Here is a 23,984-nt window from a genome sequence, read left to right as displayed (position 1 = left end):
AACATTACTCAGTTACGTGAAACTTTTCCATTCTCTATTACAAATAAGTGGTACAATATAAAAGTATTTAGAGGGTTGTTAAGAAGAAGAAAAAAAGGTTGGTAAAGATTGATAAGTAGGTTGAGAAAGAATGGCACCTAACACTTAATAAAGGTGAAAAGCAATGTGATCTCCATCCATGAGTCGTGGGTGCACATATAAAGCAACTCATTTCTTAAGTGCCCTTCCTTAATTTATTTTCCTTTTCCCACTAGGATTTCTTTTCTTTTTCTTATTCTTCTTACTTTCAAATTTATTGGTAGTTTCTTCTCACTTTCCATAATGTAAAAATATTAAAAAGTTGAAATCACATCTTGTTTAGTTGGTTGTTAATATATTTATATTAATAATTTATTTAATCTTTCAAAACCTATTCTAAAAGTAGACACTTTATAAGTTTATCAATAAAGAGATTGTGTTATTATTACCAAAGAAAGCAATGAAGACACCATTATTTTACATATAATATTATTTGTAGAATGTGTAGATAACTTCTTACACGAACCTAGTAATACGACACATATATTAACATGTTTAGGTTTGAACTTAACATGTTTTGTATCTTAAACATATCGACTAGTTTAAATTTGTGACTTAACAGGTATCTTGTTTATAAACTTTCATTTTTTTATATGTTTATGTATTAAGATTTTTATGAACTTTCAACGATTTTTGTTTCAATATATATGTATTATTTACCGTGTCTTTAAATAGGTTCTTAAACATGTCGCTTCGTGTTAAAATGTTTCTAAACAGGATTGTGTTCATATTTGATATTATAAAATGACACGATTAGTTATTATGTCGTGTTCGTGTCTAACACCACAGGTAATCGTGTCGTTTTATGTTGTGTCTGACACTTATTGGTTTAGTATTACTAAACTCTTATTGGTTTCAACCTAAATCCGGTCGATCAAATGCTGATGGAAAAGCAAAAAGAACGTATCCGAAAGAGGTTGATCGAAGAAGACCAAGCCGAAGAATAAGAATAATGTTTTTTTAGTACTTTAATTTTTTTTTATTTTTAGATATTAATGTGTTTTTTTTAATGTGTGTTTTTTTTAATAATTTATGAGTTTTTTTAATAATACGTTTTTTGAATATATTTATAAAAAAATAAAAAAAAATCCGCTGGAGCCCCTGCTGGAGCCCCTCCACACCAGGGCCAGGGGCTCCAGCGGGGGCTCCAACACCCACCTTATCCAGTTTCTCTCTCTGCCACACGTCACAATATTATTGACTGGAGCCCCCACTCGCGCCCCCGTTGGAGCCCCCCACACCCCTCAGCCTTACCTTTACTTAATTTTCTTCTCCAATGACTATTGTTACATTGCAACCTCATTGCATTTACACACACATACGTTTTCAACATGATTTATTATAGTTAGTGATTTGTAATCAACATGCACCTCACGTTTTACAAGTTGCTAAATAAAATATCTAGTCTATAATATAGGCTTCATTAAATAAACTTCTTATTCTTTTTCAGCCATTAAAATCTTTCACGAAAACCTTACATAACATGTTTATACTAGCCAACAACATCAGATAAATTACAAATACTTGTAATATAAAAAAACTAAAAACCCAATCAATATACATAATAACTTATTTCAAGATCAGATGAATGACAACTTACAAGAATTTATCTCGATGATATATACCGGAAACATTTTATTATTATTGTTATAACTAAACAAAAAACACATAAAAAGTTTATTATTTTTATCAAGTGACATAAATATTATTTAAAGTCTCAAACTTACCTACTATAGTAAGAAAAAGCAAAATGATTTGATTTCTGAATCAATGTTATTTTATTAATACTAATAGAAGTGTAAGATACTAATACGATTCTTTTGTATTTATAAGAAGACTAATGTATAATTACGTGTTCAAGTTGTCTTTCACCCTACAACTACAACAATACAAATTATTTGTTTAAATTGGTGGTTTGAAGTAATTTGGAAATAAAAAAAAAACATAATTAAAAAAAATACATAACTAAAAATATTAAAAAACATAGCTAAAGAAAAAAAAAACATAACTAAAAAAGAAAAACTAATATCCGTAATATTCGCGCATTTTTTCACGTCGGCGTTGTATCAATAATTCAGCATCCTCGTGAAACCCCTCCGCTTTGAGGGATTCGTAGTCGTCTTTCATTTGTTTTAATTCGAATGTCTGGTTCAGTTTTTCTTGTTGTTTGTTGGATGCTCGAATGTCGGCTCCAATTACGGTGGTATTTGTTTCCAAACGACTGACCCACTCGTTTATTTCAACGGGATCCGTATTGAATCGTGTTGATGACGAACCTTCCCCCTTATTTTTCCTCGATCTCCCGCGTGGTCGAGGCAACTCCTCTACCTCATCTTCGTCGGGTATATTCAAATCATCGGTTAAATTGACCGTGTCGTCGAGGAATAAGCTACGAGCATCGGAGGGTGTGTTTGGTGTGCTCGGATTTGTCGACGACGATGTCTTCGACCTTTTTGAAGGCCGGGATGAGCCGGCTCGTCGGGCGGCCGGAACGGTTGGTACCACATTCCATTTCGAGCAACGACGTAGCTTTTCCCAATAACTCAAATACTTGAACGGTTTCCCGGGCCGCTCAACAGTGTGACCTTGAGCTTGAAATTCGCTCAAGGCTTGACCTATAATGTCGACGTCGTTATTTCCGCTACGCCAGCCAGACCCCTTCAACCGGTTAATTATCCCGGCAAATTTTTGACAATCGGCGTTAAGCCCCTTCCACTGGCTGAACCGCTTCTTTTCCCCGGTATTCTTCGGGTTTATCGGTTATCGCGAGCCAAGCTTCAAATACTTTCTTCCAAAACACCCCGGTGGCTTGAAAGTTAGCTACAAATTAAATTTATTTGTAACAATTAGTATATATTTTAATAAACACTAAATACATTTTTAAAAAATACTTAATATTAAAAAACTTACCGACATCGGGATCCTCAGAAATGTTAATCCAAGCCCTTGCAAGGGCCACCTCCTCCTCGTTCCAATGCTTGTATGGATCACGTTGCGCCATCGTCTCCCCCGGTTGTTTTTTTTTTGTGTTTACGGGTCGGCTTTTTCCTTGAACCGGAGGCCCGTGACGTTTGGGTATCCGGTACCGACTCCGGTGGTGTAGACCCGAATGCCGGCATTGTGTTTTGGGGGCTGAGAAAGTTGGCGTACATGTTTAGGTTGGGGTCGGAAAGTTGATACAGATAGCTCGGTTGGTTCCATTGTAAGTTCGGTTGGTTCGGTTGGCTTGATTGCGAACCATACGTTTGACCGAAACCAGGGAATTGGTAGTTTGGTTGGCTCGATTGCGAACCATACGTTTGACCAAAAAGAGGGAATTGGTAGTTCGGTTGGTTCGGTTGCGAACCATATGCTTGACCGAAAGCAGGGAGTTGGTAGTTCGGTTGGTTCGGGTTGTTTCTAGGATTCATTTTGTTAATTTTTTGTAAGAAATTGGGTATGATTTGTGTATAAAATGGAGAAGAAGGGTGTATGTTTTTATATATATATATATATATTGTTTAAATTTTTTTTTTAAATTTGACCGTTTCACAACGGTCGTTTTAATATATTATTATTTTCTTCTTCAACCGGACGACAAATATATCCCGCCCCCGCCCCTTTTCGCCCAATTATCGCTAGGGGGGGTGTTCCTCCAAAAAATCGTCCCTCTTCGCCCCTTATTCCCGCCCACTACACACACCCTTACAATTGAGAAACCAAATCTACATATAAATACGGTCCAGAATTACCAGTAATCATTTTTCTTTTTACACAAAAACAAGATTAAAATTTTTAAGGAGGAATATGTGGCAAAAGGTGAGAAACGTGTTAAAGTTTTCAAATAGAAAAATCCAGAAGATCAAATTTATAAAATAAAATATTTTTACAAAATACATGAAACCCTTGTTCCACCATCACACGCAATTATTATTATTAAAAAAGTAAAGAAAAAAAATATATAGTTTTTTAACCTCTATAACTCTATTTAGCAAACCATTTTTTTTAATTATCAACTATTTTATTCAATCTTCTTTAGTCTTTACTAGGGTGGGTGGTTTTGTTTCTCTGCATTTTACTTAATTAATTCATCAAGATTCAACCTTTATTACTCTTCTTCAATGACCCATCTGTTATTCAAGATAAAGGTGACAACTTTATCAATTTGAAGCAACTTCTAATGGATCTGGAACTTGGGTTTCATCATAAACATCAAAAGGTGAGATGGGTATTACAATTTGCTAAAAAGATTAAAACTTGATGATACCCATATGAAATTTGTTAGCTTTTTGTGCAGAATGGACAGAATCAGTCATGGAGGACAATCTTGGCATTAGCTTACCAAAGCCTTGGTGTTGTGTATGGAGATTTAAGCACATCACCTTTATATGTATTCAAAAGCACTTTTGCAGAAGATATTAAACACTCAGAGACTAATGAAGAAATATTTGGAGCACTTTCTTTTATTTTCTGGACTCTTACTTTAGTGCCTTTGTTGAAATATGTGTTCATTGTGCTTAAAGCTGATGATAATGGTGAAGGAGGCACATTTGCACTCTATTCTTTGCTTTGTAGACATGCTAGAGTCAGTTCATTGCCTAATTCTCAGCTGGTTGATGAAGATTTATCAAGCTATAAAACTGAAATACCTAATTTACCCCTGAATTCTTTTGGGTCAAGGGTTAAATCTACTTTGGAGAAGTATAGAGTGTTGCAGAGGTTTTTGCTTGTGTTGGCTCTTGTTGGTGCTTGTATGGTTATTGGTGATGGTGTTCTAACTCCTGCTCTTTCAGGTTTCATAGTTTGTTTACTTTTATATTTTTATTCATATTAATCTCATATTTCTGAAATTTGATTGTTTTTGTGACAATTTGGGACTCTACATAATTTTGTTTAATTTGTTGTTATGATGATTTTTGTAGTATTTTCGGCAGTTTCGGGTGTGGAACTTGCAATGGCCAAAGAGCATCACAAATGTAAGTATCTTAATTATGATGTTCTTTGTTAATGAAACTGACTAATCAATGTCTTAGTCATATGCATAATGTTTGGTATTAAGTTCTCTAACTAGCTATTTGTCTTTAGTTTGTGGGTTCCTCTTTTTTTTTTTAATATCAAGAAAAGAATATTATCATTCCAAATAAAATTCTTTAATGTCAAGAACTTGTGAATGAAACTAGTTAAAACTTCCCATCAAATAAAGTAGCATAATCACCAAATTCCCTTAATCTTATGAACCTGTGAATGAAACACGTTAAAGCGTCCAATCATAGTATGCTTTTATAGTCAAACGAGTCAACCGCCCCGTAACATGATTATGCACAGTTTAACAACCAAGTTAAGGTTTAAGCATGAATATTCAGAATCAGATAAATAATATTTTAAGCACACTTCCAAACACCGCTTTAAGTAATGGATCACACATCATCTGCCACTAAATGGAGTTCAATAGACTTCAAAAGATCATTAATGGTTATGGAAGCAGTTGTCATCTCTCCATAATCTTAAAAAGAACCATATATTATTTAGTGCAAATATTATATATAAAACGTTAGCCGTCTCACAACACGAGGGCCCACATTCGATCACACGATTGACGATTGCATTTATGTGTAGATTAATATGAATAATAATATTGTTGCAGATGTAGAAGTCCCTGTTGCATGTATCATACTGATAGCACTGTTTGCCCTGCAACATTATGGGACCCACAGGGTCGGGCACTTGTTTGCACCCGTGGTTATATTGTGGCTACTGTGCATCAGCTCAATCGGCGTATACAATATTATTCACTGGAACCCTCATATCTATAAAGCACTATCTCCGGTTCACATGTATAAGTTTCTCAAGAAAACTCAAACCGGAGGCTGGAAATCTTTAGGGGGTATCTTATTATGCATCACAGGCAAGTTTTTTTCATTAACATTACACACGTAAATTTTTCTAACTCGTAGGGTTAAAGTCGTCATTTTTTAAAAAACGTGTTCATTTTCCAGGCTCGGAAGCTATGTTTGCTGATCTTGGACACTTTTCACAGTTGTCTATCCAGGTATGCATATTACAGGTTAAGGTGACAAAATTGGGTTCGGGTCAAAATAGTGATTTTATTTAAACTTATGATTTTATTTTACAGATAGCTTTTACATCATTCGTTTACCCGTCGTTAATTCTTGCATATATGGGACAAGCTGCTTATTTGTCTCAGCATCATGTTATCGAAAATGATTATCGGATTGGATTCTACATATCTGTACCAAGTAAGCTGCTTCTCAACCTTAATATTAAAACATGCCAAGTGATGTAAATATGTATTTGGTTATTTACTAAATCACCCTTCGGGTTGGTTTTCGTTTTGTTTTGTTTAGAGAATTTAAGGGTGCCCGTACTGTTGATAGCGGTACTTGCTGCAGTCGTTGGAAGTCAAGCCATAATTACCGGGACATTTTCGATTATAAAACAATGTACTTCTCTCGGATGCTTTCCCAAGGTTAAAATAGTCCATACATCTTCAAAGTTTCATGGGCAAATTTATATCCCAGAGATCAACTGGATCTTGATGATGTTATGCTTAGCTGTTACCATCGGGTTTAGAGATACAAAACGTATGGGTAATGCGTCGGGTTTGGCGGTTATTACAGTTATGTTGGTTACAACTTGCTTAACGTCTCTCGTGATCGTCCTATGCTGGCACCAAAGTGTTTTTGTCGCAGTTGGTTTCGTGGTGTTTTTCGGTACGATTGAAGCTTTGTATTTTTCGGCTTCTCTTGTTAAGTTTCTTGAAGGGGCGTGGGTCCCGATCGCACTCTCGCTTATCTTCATGCTCGTGATGTACGTGTGGCACTACGGTACGATTAAAAAGTATGAATTCGATGTCCAAAATAAAGTATCGGTGGATTGGCTACTGAGCCTGGGCCCCACGCTTGGCATAGTCCGGGTTCGAGGAATCGGGCTCGTTCATACCGAGCTCGTTTCGGGCATCCCTGCAATCTTCTCCCATTTTGTGACCAACCTCCCTGCTTTCCATCAAGTGCTTATTTTCCTTTGTGTGAAATCAGTCCCGGTCCCACACGTGCGACATGAAGAACGGTTTCTCGTGGGCCATATAGGCCCACGAGAGCACCGTGTGTATCGGTGCATAGTCAGGTACGGTTATCGTGACGTTCACAAGGATGATGTCGAGTTTGAAAAGGATTTGGTTTCTAGTGTAGCTGAGTTTATTCGGAAGCAAAAAGACGATACTACCCCTGACGGGCTCAGCGTCAAGGGGGAAATATGCAACGATGGCGAGGCAATGACTGTTGTTGGAACATCTTCCACACACCAAGATGGACCTGAGGCCCAAGAAATACGGGCCTCACCCGTTAACCAAGTAAAGAAGAGAGTGAGGTTTGAAACACCTGAGAGCCCGAAGATGGATGATAGTTCACGGGCTGAGTTGCGGGATCTAATGGAGGCTCGGGAAGCTGGGATGGCCTACATTTTGGGACACACGTATATTAAAGCGAAACAAGGATCGAGCTTGGTTAAAAAGATTGTTATAAATTTAGTTTATGAGTTCTTGAGAAGAAACAGCAGGCCGTCGACCGACTCGTTAACCGTACCTCATGCTTCGACGCTTGAAGTAGGAATGGTATATCACGTGTGAATACCGAATATAACTAATGTTTTTGTAAATATTTTTTGTGGTTTAGCTATATATGTATAACTAAAGGGTGGATCGAACAATAATATCTGACGAGCCACCCTTTCTCGTGGTGGTTGTGGGCGGCGGTTTGCGGGTTTTTGAAGTTTGATAGAAGATAGGTAAGTAGGTATAGTTTTGTATTTTGGTGTAGTTTCTTCATGAGGCAATGCCCACATCCTATATCTCTTTTTTCATCTTTTTAATTGGGGTGGTTTTAAGCTTTTTATAGTTTAAAACTGAAGTTTAGGTCACGGGTCAAAACGAGTTAGGATAATACCGAGTACAGAAAATGCATAAAGCCATGTGATTAATGATAATATTTTCGTTAAGTTATTGTTTTAATGAGTATGAAATCTCTAGTTTTCTGTATTAACCACTGATTAATATTTAAATTTGTTTAATATATATAAAACTTTAAACAATAAATAATTAAACTAGGTACATTATTTTCTATATTCCAGCCATTTTCAGACCATGTTTATCAATGTGTTGTTTCATTTCATGCCACCATGATTTGGTATCAATATGTTTACAAAATTAACTTATTAATATATTTATTAACCTTTTTAATTTATTTGTAGTTCACTGTATTTCCAAAAAAAATATGCTTGATAAGTTTATAAATATATTGTTAATAAATAAGCTTTTTCATATAACACTAGACTATTTCTTGGTCAATAACCAATTACCAACTTTCTTAATATATTTCATAATTTAGCATAACATAACTTATCTAGATTTTATATAAACCACCTGCCAAAATTTATGTATCTTATGATTCAAAGTGTTTAGAACAAATAAATCTAATCCTAAATCTACATGTTTTATAGTTGTTAGATAGCAACAAAATTTTTAACCTAACTAATTTTGAAAACTTAACGTTAATTATGCACTTAAATGCTAAATCCAAAAGAACAAAGCCAATAAAATAATTGATAATTGTTGAGTGGGTGTGGTCTTGGTCTAATCTCATTGGTTTTGGGATTAGTCAACGAATGACTAGTCTTTGCTACCCACTTTATATTGTCTTTTTTTTTTTTTAAATTTAATTAACTATTTGTTTAAGTATTGAGTGTGCCAAAAAGGAAGAAGAAAATGTTGTATTATTATATAATTAGGCAAATAGCCTAACATACCTATAGGCTAAATCTCTAATTTTAAACTATCTATCATGTATTGTGTTATCATAAGTATTCTATTCACTTGTTTCAAGATGATATATAAGATGTTTATACTTCTATAACAAAAGTTTACACTAACATATCATAAAAACCGATTGTAAGTAGAAAATTGTGAGTATTATATAAGTACTCGTGTTTATTTGTTTCAAGATAATATATAAGATATTTGAAAGCATGTCTCTTGACATATGCCGTCACTAAGAACCCCTAAACTTCACTCTCTTTGCACATGGTACAATTGTCTCATATTATGTTTTTTTAATGTACCACCCGTCCACGCGTATAATGTGAGTATTACATCGGGGGTGTAAACAAGCCGAGTCGAACCAAGCCCAGACTAGGCTCGTTTCAAGCTATTTTTCTAAAGTTTAAGCTTGGCTCGTGAGTTGTTTCTTTAAGCATGGGTTTGGCTCCTTTATTATTTATTAGTTAATCTATATATGCTTTAATTACTTTTCTAAGTTTTGATTAAAAAAACTTAATATGAGACAATTGAACTCGAGCTTGACCGTGCAATGTAAAATTAATACGCGTAAGCTCAAAAGAGGTAAGCCTTAAAAATACATAAGGTTCAAGCTTGATAAATAAACGAAGCTGAATGGAATGGAATGGTATGGTATAGTAGTATAGTATTTAAAGTATTTTTGTTATAGTATTTAAAGTATTTTTGTTTTTGTAAATACTAAATAAAATAAATAGCATCCATGCTATATAATATGTTATCTGAAACCAAGTAAGTAACCATGGTTAAGAAAGTAGAAGTGTTGGTTAAGTTAAGTGTTAGTGCGGTGGCAAGTTTATCCTGTTTCTCTCTCTAAAGCTTTAATAATATTCTCAACTCTCTTTCTCTTTCTCTTTCTCTTTCTAAAACTAAAACCGGATTCAGTTTCAACATCTGGTGCAGTTACTGACTTGTTCAAGAGGTTGTATCAAACAAGATCCTATCCTCACAGGCAAGTACTTTGTTGTTTTTTTAATTAGTTATAAAACACAAACATGATTACTTATGTTATGTTCTGTTTTACTTTACTGGTTTTAGAAGAAGATCTGTTACTGATTCTAATTTATTCATACATCATTCATATTTGTTATTTGTTATAGGAAACCATGTTTTAAACCAACCCCAACCAAATTTACCATTTCTGACCCGAACCCACCCAACCAGACCATTGTTTGCCAGTCCTACTTTGGATTACATATGGTTTCTAATGTCACACATAGTGCTTTTCTAAATCATTATATATTTATTTAGGAAACTGTTGCAGTTAGGCCTGTAAACGAACCCAACACTTAATCCAACACATATTTTGTGTTCATGTTTGTTATTTAAAAAATGAACATATTCGTGTTCGTTTAACTTCTAAACCAACAGTTCACAAACATAAATGAGCAACGATAAACAAACAAAATTGAACATATATAAACAATGTAAATGAACACAGACAAACATAAATGGACACTTAAATGAACACAAATGAACAAATATAAAACCATTAACAAGATGACTCTTCAGAATAATACTTATTAATTTTCTATGAATATGTAAACGAACATAAAAAAACGGACATAAATGAACATAAATAAACAAACATAAAAGTATGTTCACGAACATAAATGAATGAACGAAACATGTGTTCATGTTCGTATTTAAACGAACATAAACGAACTTCCTGCTGAACGGTTCACGAATAGTTCACCGAATGTTCGGTTCATCTCCAGGCATACTGTTGTTTCTTTTTCTATCTTCTTTGCATGCATTATGCAAAATAGTATTCATAAATGAATCTCAATGAGTCAATGACTTTACTCTTCAAGTATGAACATTCAAGAGTGTGGCTTTATAATATAAATGTTTCATGCTAGTTTACCATACTACCTACATGTTATATGTTATTCAGGATATTTGATTGCGATATCCATATCGTCGGATGCTTTTATATAACAACAAAACACTGGTATACAAATAATCATGGCATCAAAATCTTGTGCAAACATTTTGGATTTGTTTCCTGATAAACTACTGGATATCCCTCACACTCCAAGAAATCTTCCACGCGTCATGACCCTGCCCGGGATTATCACCAACGAGGATTCCGACAGCGTCTCATCTGGTTGCCACGAGAGAAAAATCATCGTCACGAATACGCTACCGTTACATATTCAACGGGACCCGGATACCCTAAAGTTGACTTTCAGTTTTGACGAAGACTCGCTTTATTGGCAACTAAAAGACGGGTTTTCTCCCGAAACCGAGGTTTTGTATGTTGGTTCACTCAAGGTTGAAGTAGACGCTAGCGAACAGGAAGAAGTTGCGCAGAAGCTACTAGAGGAATTCGGCTGCGTGCCGACGTTTCTTCCTCATGATCTGCATAAAAAGTTTTATGCAGGGTTTTGTAAACAACAGTTGTGGCCACTTTTTCATTACATGCTTCCCATTTGCCCCGACCACGCTGACCGGTTTGACCGTGTTCTCTGGCAGGCGTACGTGTCTGCGAATAAAATATTTGCGGATAAAGTTATGGAAGTTGCTGACCCGGATGTTGATTACATTTGGGTTCATGATTATCATCTTATGATATTACCTACATTTTTAAGAAAACGATATAACCGAGTCAAACTCGGTTTTTTTCTACATAGTCCGTTTCCTTCATCGGAAATTTATCGAACTCTTCCTGTAAGAGACGAGATTCTAAAAGGACTTCTTAACTGTGATCTTATCGGGTTCCACACGTTTGACTATGCGCGTCACTTTTTGTCATGCTGCAGTCGTATGATGGGCTTGGATTATGAATCCAAACGAGGACATATCGGACTTGATTACTTCGGTCGAACGGTGTATATCAAGATTTTGCCTGTGGGTATCCATATGGGTCGGCTTGAATCCGTGTTAAATCTTCCGATAACATCTAGTAAAGTCAACGAGATTGGTCAACGGTTTAAGGGGAAGAAACTGATAGTTGGAGTTGATGACATGGATATCTTTAAAGGCATTAGTCTTAAGTTACTAGCATTTGAATATTTGTTGCAGACGAACCGTGCGGTACAAGGTAACCTTGTTTTGATCCAGATAGTGAATCCCGCAAGGAGTACGGGAAAAGATGTACAAGAAGTGAAACGGGAGACTTATTTAATTGTGAACAGAATCAACGAGACGTACGGGTCACCTAATTATGAACCGGTTGTTCTAATAGACCGACCCGTTGCTCGTTACGAAAAGTCAGCATACTATTCAATGGCTGATTGTTGCATAGTCAATGCGGTTAGGGACGGAATGAATTTAGTACCGTATAAATACATTGTTTGCAGACAACACTCGCCTCATGTTGACAAATCAAGCATGTTGGTCGTGTCTGAGTTTGTCGGGTGTTCACCGTCTTTGAGCGGTGCCATACGGGTCAACCCGTGGGACATTGAATCAGTAGCTGGAGCTATAACTTCTGCTTTAACAATGAAAGATTCCGAGAAGAAATTAAGACACGAAAAACACTATAAATACGTAAGCTCACACGATGTTGCTTATTGGGCCCGTAGCTTTATGCAGGATTTAGAAAGAGCGTCGAAAGATCATTATAACAAACGTTGCTGGGGTATCGGTTTTGGCCTCGGATTTAGAGTCGTTTCTCTTTCTCCAAGTTTCAGAAAACTATCACCAAATTATATCGTTTCCGCGTATAAAAAGTCAAACCGACGGGCTATATTTCTCGATTATGACGGTACACTTGTCCCACAATCGTCCATCGTAAAGTCTCCTAGTGAAGAACTGGTAAGTATCTTGATCACACTTTGCAATGATCCCAAAAACACGGTTTTCATTGTTAGCGGACGAGGAAGAAGCTCGTTAAGCGAGTGGCTTGCACCATGTGAGAAGCTCGGTTTAGCCGCTGAACATGGCTATTTCACAAGGTATTATCATTTTAACATTTATCTAACAGTTAAAAAGTTTTTTTTGTTTTTTTTTTAAATAATAATTTGTATCGGTTTGCAGGTGGAGTGGGAGTTCTGAATGGGAATCGAGTATCCCGGCTACTGATCTCGAGTGGAAGGAGATTGCTGAACCGGTTATGAGGCTGTATACCGAAGCAACGGATGGTTCAAGCATCGAGGTCAAAGAAAGTGGTCTGGTCTGGCACCACCAAGACGCTGATCCTGACTTCGGTTCGTGTCAAGCTAAGGAGTTATTGGTGCATCTAGAAAACGTGCTAGCTAACGAACCGGCCGTGGTTAAACGTGGTCAACACATAGTTGAAGTCAAACCTCAGGTATGTATGCTTCCAAGTTTCAGCCAACTATATGAATATGAACATTAAAATTTATAATTTTTATTTTAAATTAAGGGTGTGACAAAAGGATTAGTTGCGGAGAAGATATTATTAAAAATGGCGGAAAAAGGCAAAGGCACTCCAGATTTTGTGACATGCATAGGGGATGACAGGTCAGACGAAGACATGTTTGAAAGCATTAGAAGTACGGTTACTTGTCGAGACATATTTGCGTGTACGGTTGGTCGGAAACCGAGTAAGGCTAAATATTATCTGGATGACACTGGTGATGTTATTAAATTGTTGGGAGGACTTGCTAATGCTTCAGATCCAGATACTAGTAAAACTGCTAGGTTTCAGGTTACTTTTGATACCATTTTTTGAGTGTTAAATTACATGTACAGTTTTATATTTTTAACCTGGTATGGTGTGCATACTTGTTGAATTTGACTTCCAAAATTTGTTAGAATTTGATGGGTTGATTTTTGTTTTTAATTTTTTTTCAATGTATAGTTATTCTTTTGGTATAACATAGGGGGTGTTTGGGATTCCTTATTTTCATCAACTTATAAACTTTTTGAAAAGTTAATAAGGTGTATAAGGTGTTTGGCAAACCATAAAGTCTTATGGATTTTAACTTATGGTAAAGGAAAAATAGAGGGGTTTTGAAAAGTTAGGAATATGTAACTTATTAACTTAATGAGTTTGATTTACCTATTATATCCTTCTCACCCTTAAACCTTATTACACTCCTTTTAAAAAATAGTGTCCATTTTGGTTTTCCCCAACACATAAGCTAATCCAAACATCCTTTTAAAAACTTTTTTTCAAAATTTCTTAAGTTTATAAGTCATTTTAATTAAAAGTCTATTTTCACTTAAATAAGCAATCCCAAACACACCCTTAATCACATAACTTAATAACAAAGTAATTATTAAATAAAAATAAAAATAAAAAATGTATATTGGTTTTTATTAAATTGGATATCTTCTCGATAACGTTTATAGTTGTTTCCCAAAAAAGGATTCATATATCCTTTTCGTTATCCACATTCCCAAAAGACCCTTCTTTCCATAGAATAACTTGCTTTAAATTTTCTTTTGATAAAAAGCTATTCTATTTATCATATCAGTTTTGTCATTAGTCATTACTTAAATTCCATAATTTATGTTTTAAAGGCATATGATACGCAACTTTTACTAGCGTATCGACTTTGCCCTTGTGAATCGTTACCATAAGGTTCAAAATGTCTAATACAAGAAAATAACTAGTGTACATGAGTCACATTTGTAATGATTTATTGGTTCTTTTGTTATATTGCTATTTGACGAGTGTTGTGGTCCATCATAAGGTGCCATTCATGTTTTAGCTTTAGCCAATCTCATCAGCACCAAGTGCAGTTGCGCCTTTGAGTACCGTCATTCTTCCATTTTGCCACTGCAATCCTCAAAAATTCACTCCACAACACTCACTCTTGATACCAAATTGTACGTTTGCAATTGACTGTTGTCTCGGCTCCCTTTCTTCTATGTAGGGGTGTTCAAAATCGAATATCCATGTATCTGAAATTCGGATATTCGATCGGATAGTAAATCAGATCTCCAAAAAAAATAATAATTATAAAATTCTTTTAAAGAACTACTTTTATAATAAAACAAATATTTCGGATAGTTGGGATAATTTTCGAAATCACTATCAGAATCCATATACAAAATTTCAGAAATCTGAAATTTCAAAAATTTGAATTTTCGGATAATTCGGATTCATATATTTTATATATGGGTTTGGATTAGATTTTCTTAAACACCCCTATTTCTATATGTAAATCCGTAGGAGCGATGAACCAATTGACGACGGTCCAACCTTAGATAACTCATGTACATTGTTGGATGCAATTTTACCAATTTTAAAACAGAAGAATCTAATTACAACTTTTAACACTTGAAAAAAATAATTAAAACAATAAACACCAATAATCTTTTTAATACAAAAAACAAATCTCAAGTTCTTTTCTTTTCTTTCTTTTTTGTTAGCAACAAATAATAAATAAGATTAAAAAATGGAACACATTTCTGAACTCCAACTACTGTCTTCCACTGTCCCTGACACAGTTTCTTTCTTGTCCTTTTCAACCCCTCATCTTTCCCCTATTTACCTTTTCACACCATTTTCATCAAACACAAAACCACTCACTCCTTTTAATGTTTTAACTATTACATTACATTACATTACCTTAGGGTTCTTCTACTCTCTGCACTTAAAACATGTCTAAACTTGTTCTTGTCTTTGTGTTCTTACTTGTTGTCTTAACTCCTTCATCTTCTGCTTCTTCTACTTCACCTGCTAGTAAGTCTATATATATATATATATATATATATATATAATTATATACTACTACATTTCATTTCACTCACTCACTCACAGGATCTGTAGTTATCACCACTTACACTTGTTACTCTTTTTGCAGGGCTTCTTAATGGGATCTTCTCTAATCTTGCTTCTGCTTTCATCAAATGGGCCTGGTCTTTCAAACCCATCACCAAAACAAGTAAAAGTTTTTTTTATTATTTTTTTTTTAAGCAAATTAGATATGTAAACAATTGCCTTGCCCCCAATGTTATTTTTGGTTAATGGTTGTTGTTTGTTTATTTATTTATTTATGAAATTTAGCGATCACGGGGCGGCCATTAATGAAATTTGAGAGCGGGTACAATGTCGAAACAGTTTTCGACGGAAGCAAGCTCGGCATTGAGCCGCATGCTCTTGAGGTTTTGCCTAATGGGGAGCTTCTTGTTCTTGATTCTGCTAACAGCAATCTGTACAAGATCTCTTCATCTTTGTCTTTATGTAAGTGTATTTAGTTAATTTACATTTTAATTATAATAAATGAATATATTGGTGTTAACTAGATTTTTATTTGTAATAAATAATGTGAGGATTTTTAGATAGTAGACCGAAATTGGTTGCTGGATCGCCCGATGGGCATTCGGGGCATGTAGATGGAAGGTTAAGAGAAGCTAAAATGAACCACCCGAAAGGTCTTACGGTTGATGATAAAGGGAATGTATACATTGCTGATACTGCCAATATGGCAATTAGGAAAATAAGCGATACTGGTAACGAGTTCATATTCATATGTTACTATGTTGTTTGTTGTTGAACATTCAAAAATCGCAACCGCTTGTTATATTTGGAGCAGGGGTGACTACTATTGCGGGAGGCGGGAAAGTGGGCCGTGGGGGGCATGTAGACGGACCAAGTGAAGATGCAAAGTTTTCTAATGATTTTGATGTCGTCTACATTGGAAGTAGTTGTTCTCTTCTTGTTATAGACAGAGGAAACCAAGCCATCCGTGAGATCCAACTACCGTTTGAGGATTGTGCTTATCAGTTTGGAAGCGGTTTCCCTATGGGTAAGTTAAAAATTCATTTTTAACGTTACTTTGTCACATTCACATGATTTATTTTTCAAACTTGTTGCAGGGATTGCAGTGTTGGTTGCAGCGGGATTCTTTGGTTACATGCTTGCGTTGCTGCAACACAGAGTTGGTAGTATGCTTTTTAATCAAATGGTAAGTCTTAGATTCTTGACTCGCATATGATTTTCTAGTCAAAATCTAGCTTTTTTCAACCGTCCAGTTTGATTTTTGATTTCTATGGTTTTTTGTCACCAATATGTTTGTCAGTAATATGTGTTATAAAAATTAGGATATGTAGGAGGCAGATCTGTTTATGTTCGAAAAATTATGTCAAAATTGAAGTTCAAAGTGGATGTGTTTGACTTCAAAAGTCAACACTGTCTAATGACTCATTTCTTGCAGGATGAACCACAGACAACAATGAGTCCAAACATGACACCAACACCACCATACCAGAAACCGACCATAAGGCCGCCACTAATCCCACTAGATAACGAGCCCGAAAAACAAGACGAGGGCTTCATTGCATCTCTCGGGAAACTCATGGCCAATGCCACATCATCATTCTCCGAGATCTTGACAAATATCTTCCCGAGCTTCAAAAAGAAACAAGTCAACTATCGCTACCAAAACCAACCACCATTTCACCAAAACCACAAGTTCGGCCCAAATCCCTGGCCCGTTCAAGATAGTTATGTGATCCCAGACGGTGACGAGCCACCCCCTTCTATCGAGACCCGAAACCCGACACCGAAAAAAACATACCCGTTTATGACAAACGACGCTGAAAAAATACAACAGTTTCGTCAGAGCCGCCATCTTTACAGCGGGTGGGACCGTGACTATCAACAACCACAACAACCGCAACAGCCGCAACACCCACAGCAGCAGCAACATCACAACAGATACTATTCGTCGGTAACGCAAACTTATTATGAACAAAGCACAGAGAAAACCAATGAGATTGTGTTTGGAGCAGTTCAAGAACAAGCTGAATCAATGATCATAAAGCCATTAGATCACGGGAGTTCGGTTTATGATGATCGTGGTAAGCTCCGCTCTCGTTCCCGTCCCCGTTCCCGTACCCGTCCTCATCCTCGTGGCTTTGCTCATGGTGATTGATGAATCATGTGATAATAAAATGGTGAATTGGAAATTATTTGATTGTGATAATTAATTTTGGTATAATGGTATGTTTTAAGAATATGGTAGTAGGATGTTTATGAAGCTGCATTTGTTATGACAAGTGAATATTAAATTTCTAGCAGTTTTTTCGTCGCGGTTATGAAAAAAAAATATTCTAGGTTGAACTGTTAACTGCAGTTTTAAACTGGCTGGGTTAGTTGGGTCGGGTTTTGAATCAAAATTAATAATTTAAGAACAATTATTATTATTATTAATATTATTTTAGAGTGAGGTGTGTGGTGTAATTTAAAAGATCCAACATGTGCATGTGGGATCAAGAATGTCTTGTGATCACTGTACTTTGTTACCAACTTGTACATTAAATAGTTATATAATACACTTCTTATATGTTTCAAGATCCAAATACTCTAAATAGATTAATGTTTGTCCCAACTAATAATATAGTGTGTGTATTGTACCAAATCCAAACATGTATGTATTGTTCTTTTCTATGTTTCTTTATGTCTAGCTGGTCCAAATAAGAGTATGTTGATATCAATAAACATCAAGTGCTCATTATAGTTATAACATATATAAATATGTATAATTACAGTATTGATTAAGTATTAATAATGAATAAGACAAGTTGGAAAAAGGTGAGGTCACGTGGTTGATGAAACACTGAAAACAAATAAGCATGATGGTGCACATGATCCACCAACAGTAACTTCCAAACAACACAAACAAAACATTCAAGATCCCACCTTTTTCCTAATATTATTAATCTTGTGCATGCCACTAAATATCTTTTTGCTCACTTTCCTCTTATGCTTCTCATCATTTTTGTTTATTCATTTGTTGTTTCACTCATACTACTGTCTACTGGCCAATCGATAGTTATCGTCCTTTGTCGACAAACATGCAATCGCTAAGTAATCAGTGAAGACGGTGAATGTTCTTTGTGAAAAGTTATGATCAAAGCCTTTATATGATCTTTTAACAAGACTAGTTACTAGTGTAAGTGACTAAAAAGGTTAACAGTTAATCACCTATTAGTTAATTGTCATTCACATGATTAATAAATATTTTAATGCTACTAAATTTATCAAATTAAATATTTGAATAGTCTTCTTAGTATATCCCAAGGATCAGAAGCACATACATCTAAATTAGAATATAATATGTAAGAGTTAGACAATTATAAAGTAGAGAGAACATAGTTAAGACAGATGAAGCTTAATGGAGGAGAGAAATGGGATCTTAAATGGGCCAAAAAGCCCAAAGCTATTGGGTTGAACTCAGATAGAACAAAGCCCACATTATATATATTCAATTCGGTACAGGATCCATGACCGGTATTCGATCCAGTTTGAATTATGTTTGAGAATATATTGGTTGAAACCGGTTAAACCAAACCGATCCAGTTTCAAACCGATCTTCGTCTAACAAAGCACCTTTCTAGCCTTGCAAGCTGCCCGACAAGGCACCTTCCTAGCCTAGACGAACAGTTGGGCTCCACTGTATTGGTTGGGTATTTTAGTAACATTAATTCCTTAAATAAAAGTTATATTTGGTACTATTATAGTAACATTGAAAAAGAGTTAAAAGAGGATATTCGTTATCAACATTATTTGTATAATGCTTCTAAAATAAATAATTTCGTTGTTTCTGGATTGTAGGACCAATATTTCTAAACACCATGGGCTTTAAAGCCCATCAAACGTACAGTTGTCATCTATATCTATAAATTATAAGCATGTTTTAGGCTTACAAGTTACAATAATAAAACGTTTGTACCATGCCTAAAAAACTTATATTACATCTCTAGTTGTTTACTAACTAATAGTTGGTCAAATTAATTCCTTGTTATGCCGTATTTAGTGAACTAAAACAACATAATTTTTTTTGTAGTGTTTACAAACTGAAGTAGTTTATTATTAATTTGTTTATAAATTTTAATATAATGTAAAAGGTGATGATGATTTGAAAAGGGGAAAGCTGTTTATATTACATAGTATTAAATTTCTTGAAAAAAGTATACAATAATATCTCTTCATCATAAACTACAAAATCCAGTGATCAAATTGTAGAAAATAAATATAAAAGACTACGGATTATCTAGCTTCCAATACCACCAATTCTAACAATTCTAACGTCGTAGTACCATCTGAGATGACGGATACGTTACGTGATTTATTGTATTAACTTCTGGACCCATAAATTCGAATTAATAGTATGACATGTGAATGTGTAGTATTTATGCTATTCAATTACATAGAGTGCGGCACATACATTTGAAAACGATGGAACACATTTGATAAAAAAAATGCGATTTTTGTAGTATTTATAATGAAAAATCACAATAGTATCGACACAAGTTATATTACCAAAATATGTTTATCTTATTGTTTTATCTGATTTAGCAAGTTCCATCGCTAACCTATTAGTAATTACGAATGAATACCGAGAGTCTAAGATATAATATGTGTCGGTAAAGCTCACTTTTATAGGATCGAGTGAGAGTGAGATGATAGAAAATGTTATACATTAGGCACGTGATTAGATTGGGGCCATTGTAGAAAGGTCCAATGTTTTTATAACTCTGAGACTTGTCTAATAACTACGACTAGTGTTTAATAGGATCAACAATCTATCTATATGTTTATATACCATAAAATCAATATAAAAAAACCGGGACCAATGACTATATATATATATTCAACCCAAGGCTAGCTAGTTATATATGGACCAAGTACTTGGAACCGATCACAAACCACCTAACAATTAAACATGATCGATCAACATGCACTATATATATTTATATAAGCGTACCTCAAAAAACCATCATGATTATTTATTTATTTTATTTAGTAAACACACCAAAACTAATATAAAAAAGGGTAGGAAAACAAAACAAAACAAAACAAAACACTCTTCTAATAATTATACTAAGCTATAGCAAAACAATCTTCTAATAATATTAATCAACCACTAAATACTAATTAATATCCATTGTTGGGCATGCAACTGCTTACATTCAAGTCATGGTGATAACCAAAATGTTCATGGTTATAAGAAGTCATTGAACTGCTACACTCTCCACCATCCTTTACATCCTCCTCCTCAATCTCCTCTTTTGCTTCGACCGCCCAAACATACTGTGATGGTGCAGCCTCACAAAATGATGGAACCGTTGGCGCTGATGAAGAAACCGGCACAACTGATGGGAGTTTGGAGAGGAGAGCTTCAAGGCTGCTCATGGAAGGAGTTATGTTCAATGGTTGGTTGTAATTGTACCGGTGATAATATTCGGGTGGTGGTGGTACCATGGTTAAATTGCCACCAAGAAAATGCCATGCTTCGGATGCGTTGTAACCTTCTGGTTTGAATGGGTAGGCTGAGGATGATGGGTGTGGCAACAATACTCCTGGGATGCTTTCTATGTAGCTGAACTTCTTTCTTAGTAGCAACACATAGTTCAAGGCCTCATTCGCCTAATTATGTATTACAGTAAAAACAATTTGTAAGTGTATTACGCGATTCTCATAGTTTTTATACAATATTAGTTTTACAAGGGTTTCGGTAATTAAACTAAGACCACCAATACACTATCCAAACACCACTGGCATACCATATGACCAATATGACCTCATAAGCACCATATGACATGCATAAATGGTCATATATGTATCATATGTCACGCAAAAGACTAGCCATATGCGTGCGTTGTATTTGGTGATGTTTGCCAAATTATACGACCCATATTTTTGACATGTTTGACTAACTTAGATATTATAGTCATATTACTGATGTGACCATTGTCAAAATAATATGACCTTCATGACCATTTTTCGTTCTATCATATGACAAGTATGATATGACAGACATGTTGGTATAAAAATTTTAAGACGTGTATAGCCATCACCTTTTTAAAATGAATTCTGATATGTGTGTGTGTATATATATATATATATAGAAAGAGAGAGAGAGAGAGGCAACCTTATGAAGGGATCCTAGCTGGATGACACCTTCTCTAACAGCAATTAAAGCAATGGTCTGCAAAGATTAAGCACTAGCTATCAATTATGAGTTCAAAAAGAAAAAGAAAAATCTAAACAGTCTTCATGAGTTAAAAGTCATTGTAGATCATGCACAATTTTACCTTTATACCAGATTGGAACTGAGCTTCCCATGTCCTTGGATGCTGTTTCAATGTAACACCATAAATGAGTTTCAAGTCATTAACTATACATTGTGCTTAGTGCAAAATTTTCACCTTAGAATTTTATAATTATTATATCATAAGCATTTATCTATTAACATCTTGAAAATATTCTTACTGAGTCAGCTGAATTATTCCAAGCAGACAAAAAATTGATTTCTTGATCATTTGGCTCCTTGAATATCCACTTGTGACTATGGTCTGCTGCTACTTTTCCAATTAATCTGAAATTTTAATGTAAGTAAATATTACAACAAATTGAAATGGCATTTAAGGAATTTGAAATTCCAAAATCACCCTTCGCCGTAGTTGTAAATTTCGTGGGACATCTTGAAGAAGAGCTCGGGTTGAAGGCCATGACATTGTTGGTATTCATGATCAGCATAAGCTGAACAATCTCTAGTGTTATTCTCACTTGTTGTTGATGCTGCAAAATTACAAAAACCATCTTCCCATACCAATATCCTGTTTAAATATATAGTTAATGATCAAGTAGTCACAACTATAAAAGTTAACTATAGAAATGAACATAAACACAAATAAGTATAATCATTAAAATTTCGACTTTTAACAAGACACTGAAAACTATATCTAAAAAGTTCATACAAAATCTTAAGAAAAGAAAAGTGCTTATAATTATAATATAATATAGACAAAGAAAGTTAAGTAAGCCACTAAAATCTTTATAGATGTTTATGATAATACAAATGTCTACAATTATTTAATATATGAAATTCTTATTTTACAAATACCAACCACAACAACATCAATAAAAAATAATATATAAATAATAACAATAATAATAAAACCTTGGGATTTCAGAAGAATTTATCTTTAACAATGACATTATAGTTAGTATACATAGTAATAATTAATGAAGATATATAATGGTGTACCAATTTCTTCTGTTGCCTCTAGACCTGTCATATGCTCCCCCCACAGCATCCCATCTATAACAATCATTCAAGAAAGTAAACATTAATAAGTGTTTGTGAACCTTAATAGTGATGTTCATTTCCTTAAAAGGAAACACTAAAAAAGTTTAGTTTAAGAAAAAGAAAAAGTATTTAAAAAAAAAGAGCTAGTGTTAATAATTAATAAGTTAGGGTTTAATTAATACTTTGGTGGAGGGTAGTTTCTTGGAAGAATTCTCCAGAAAACAGCATAAACCCATTGTGAGTTTTCATGAATGCAAAAGCTTCTTAATGTATGTTGAAGCAGATGTGTTACTGCTACTTGGTTTAGCTGCTCCATTTGATCCCACTCTCTTCTCTCTCTCTATATATATACATATATATGTTTCTCTCTCTATAAATATATATATATCTTTTCTCCAAAAGAAGTGAAAACCAGACACCCTTTCCTCCCTTTTATAATGTCACCTTCATGGATACCTCACATTTATCTCTCTTATATTTATAAATATATATATGTATGTAAATGTATGTGTGTGACTTGTTTATGAATGATGGTGCAACCTTTAATATTGTATTTACACAGAAGTAATTTGCAAAGGCCCACAACAATCCACCTTTTTTCAAACTTTCATTCATAAATTAATTAACACCTCTCTCTCTCTCTCTCTCTCTCTCTCTCTCCTCATATTATGAGCTATCAGTATGACCAAACCTTATAATTCCATATACATCATGACACTAGTATATATATATGTACACATATACATATACATATAGATACATACATATACCATCTCTGACAGTACAACACTCTTAATGACTTCAGTCCCAGTAAAACTACTCAGTAAACAAGAGTTTCTGCAACTAACTACTGTCATATACTATATATTACTATTTTGAATTTAAACTCATTTAAGGAAAAATAGAGTCTTAAATATTATATAACACATTAACATAGCATGTTAAGTTATGAGAGTATATTAAATAATCATCTTAAAGCAACAATCTTTTTTTTAATTTTAAGATGCAAAAAGTATAATATTATTCACCAAATAATCAAACAAGGTATATGGATTTACTATGCTGTCCTTAAGTTGACCAATTGATCTGATGGGGTCAAT

General features: G+C 34.5%; 4 protein-coding genes across 5 annotated transcripts; 3 read left to right on the top strand and 1 right to left on the bottom strand.

Annotated features, from left to right (window-relative positions):
- The first annotated feature begins 4,127 nt into the window (after positions 1–4,127).
- On the top strand, positions 4,128–7,943 carry LOC143554722 (potassium transporter 6-like). Of its 2 annotated transcripts, none has more exons than XM_077044422.1 (7): positions 4,128–4,276; positions 4,364–4,850; positions 4,980–5,033; positions 5,702–5,962; positions 6,054–6,106; positions 6,191–6,314; positions 6,423–7,943. In XM_077044422.1, the coding sequence occupies exons 1-7, from the start codon at positions 4,238–4,240 to the stop codon at positions 7,700–7,702; spliced, it is 2,298 nt and encodes a 765-aa protein (XP_076900537.1). In that variant the 5' UTR covers positions 4,128–4,237; the 3' UTR covers positions 7,703–7,943. The 2 variants fall into 2 exon arrangements, with proteins under 2 accessions (XP_076900537.1, XP_076900535.1); XM_077044420.1 differs by having other exon boundaries at positions 4,128–4,285; positions 4,355–4,850.
- Positions 7,944–10,787: 2,844 nt separating this feature from the next.
- On the top strand, positions 10,788–13,650 carry LOC143554721 (putative alpha,alpha-trehalose-phosphate synthase [UDP-forming] 8). The gene is made up of 3 exons (XM_077044419.1): positions 10,788–12,825; positions 12,908–13,181; positions 13,257–13,650. The coding sequence occupies exons 1-3, from the start codon at positions 10,892–10,894 to the stop codon at positions 13,563–13,565; spliced, it is 2,517 nt and encodes an 838-aa protein (XP_076900534.1). The 5' UTR covers positions 10,788–10,891; the 3' UTR covers positions 13,566–13,650.
- A 1,758-nt stretch (positions 13,651–15,408) lies between these two features.
- LOC143554711 (uncharacterized) lies at positions 15,409–17,809 on the top strand. Its single transcript, XM_077044408.1, has 7 exons — positions 15,409–15,527; positions 15,649–15,729; positions 15,852–16,028; positions 16,127–16,297; positions 16,381–16,593; positions 16,664–16,752; positions 17,002–17,809. The coding sequence occupies exons 1-7, from the start codon at positions 15,446–15,448 to the stop codon at positions 17,719–17,721; spliced, it is 1,533 nt and encodes a 510-aa protein (XP_076900523.1). The 5' UTR covers positions 15,409–15,445; the 3' UTR covers positions 17,722–17,809.
- Positions 17,810–20,551: 2,742 nt separating this feature from the next.
- LOC143554710 (protein RICE SALT SENSITIVE 3-like) lies at positions 20,552–23,239 on the bottom strand. Its single transcript, XM_077044407.1, has 7 exons — positions 23,067–23,239; positions 22,843–22,896; positions 22,244–22,411; positions 22,065–22,170; positions 21,887–21,928; positions 21,724–21,780; positions 20,552–21,218 (listed from the first exon to the last, which is right to left on the bottom strand). Exons 1-7 carry the CDS (start codon positions 23,198–23,200, stop codon positions 20,727–20,729), a joined length of 1,053 nt encoding a protein of 350 aa, XP_076900522.1. The 5' UTR covers positions 23,201–23,239; the 3' UTR covers positions 20,552–20,726.
- Positions 23,240–23,984: the final 745 nt, after the last annotated feature.

This window comes from Bidens hawaiensis, unplaced genomic scaffold (assembly GCF_021521415.1).
Source record: "Bidens hawaiensis isolate Kalapana, Puna unplaced genomic scaffold, B.hawaiensis_p1.1 tig00017819_1, whole genome shotgun sequence".
NCBI lineage: Eukaryota > Viridiplantae > Streptophyta > Magnoliopsida > Asterales > Asteraceae > Bidens > Bidens hawaiensis.
The sequence above is the reverse complement of the archived record's forward strand: the minus strand, read 5'-3'. Positions and strand labels throughout refer to the sequence as shown.

What these genes read in the sequence shown, in the direction of transcription:
- LOC143554721 (XM_077044419.1), top strand. Translation starts at nt 10,892, where the DNA reads ATGGCATCAAAATCTTGTGCAAACATTTTGGATTTGTTTCCTGATAAA. An exon ending in GAACATGGCTATTTCACAAG is followed by an intron (nt 12,826 to 12,907) that starts GTATTATCATTT and finishes ATCGGTTTGCAG; the next exon opens with GTGGAGTGGGAGTTCTGAAT. An exon ending in TAGTTGAAGTCAAACCTCAG is followed by an intron (nt 13,182 to 13,256) that starts GTATGTATGCTT and finishes TTTTAAATTAAG; the next exon opens with GGTGTGACAAAAGGATTAGT.
- LOC143554711 (XM_077044408.1), top strand. Translation starts at nt 15,446, where the DNA reads ATGTCTAAACTTGTTCTTGTCTTTGTGTTCTTACTTGTTGTCTTAACT. An exon ending in TTCTTCTACTTCACCTGCTA is followed by an intron (nt 15,528 to 15,648) that starts GTAAGTCTATAT and finishes CTCTTTTTGCAG; the next exon opens with GGCTTCTTAATGGGATCTTC. An exon ending in GTATGCTTTTTAATCAAATG is followed by an intron (nt 16,753 to 17,001) that starts GTAAGTCTTAGA and finishes CATTTCTTGCAG; the next exon opens with GATGAACCACAGACAACAAT.
- LOC143554722 (XM_077044420.1), top strand. Translation starts at nt 4,238, where the DNA reads ATGGATCTGGAACTTGGGTTTCATCATAAACATCAAAAGGTGAGATGG. An exon ending in TCTAACTCCTGCTCTTTCAG is followed by an intron (nt 4,851 to 4,979) that starts GTTTCATAGTTT and finishes TGATTTTTGTAG; the next exon opens with TATTTTCGGCAGTTTCGGGT. An exon ending in TATCTTATTATGCATCACAG is followed by an intron (nt 5,963 to 6,053) that starts GCAAGTTTTTTT and finishes TTCATTTTCCAG; the next exon opens with GCTCGGAAGCTATGTTTGCT.
- LOC143554710 (XM_077044407.1), bottom strand. Translation starts at nt 23,200, where the DNA reads ATGGAGCAGCTAAACCAAGTAGCAGTAACACATCTGCTTCAACATACA. An exon ending in AGAAACTACCCTCCACCAAA is followed by an intron (nt 22,897 to 23,066) that starts GTATTAATTAAA and finishes TGATTGTTATAG; the next exon opens with ATGGGATGCTGTGGGGGGAG. An exon ending in ATTTACAACTACGGCGAAGG is followed by an intron (nt 22,171 to 22,243) that starts GTGATTTTGGAA and finishes TTAAAATTTCAG; the next exon opens with ATTAATTGGAAAAGTAGCAG.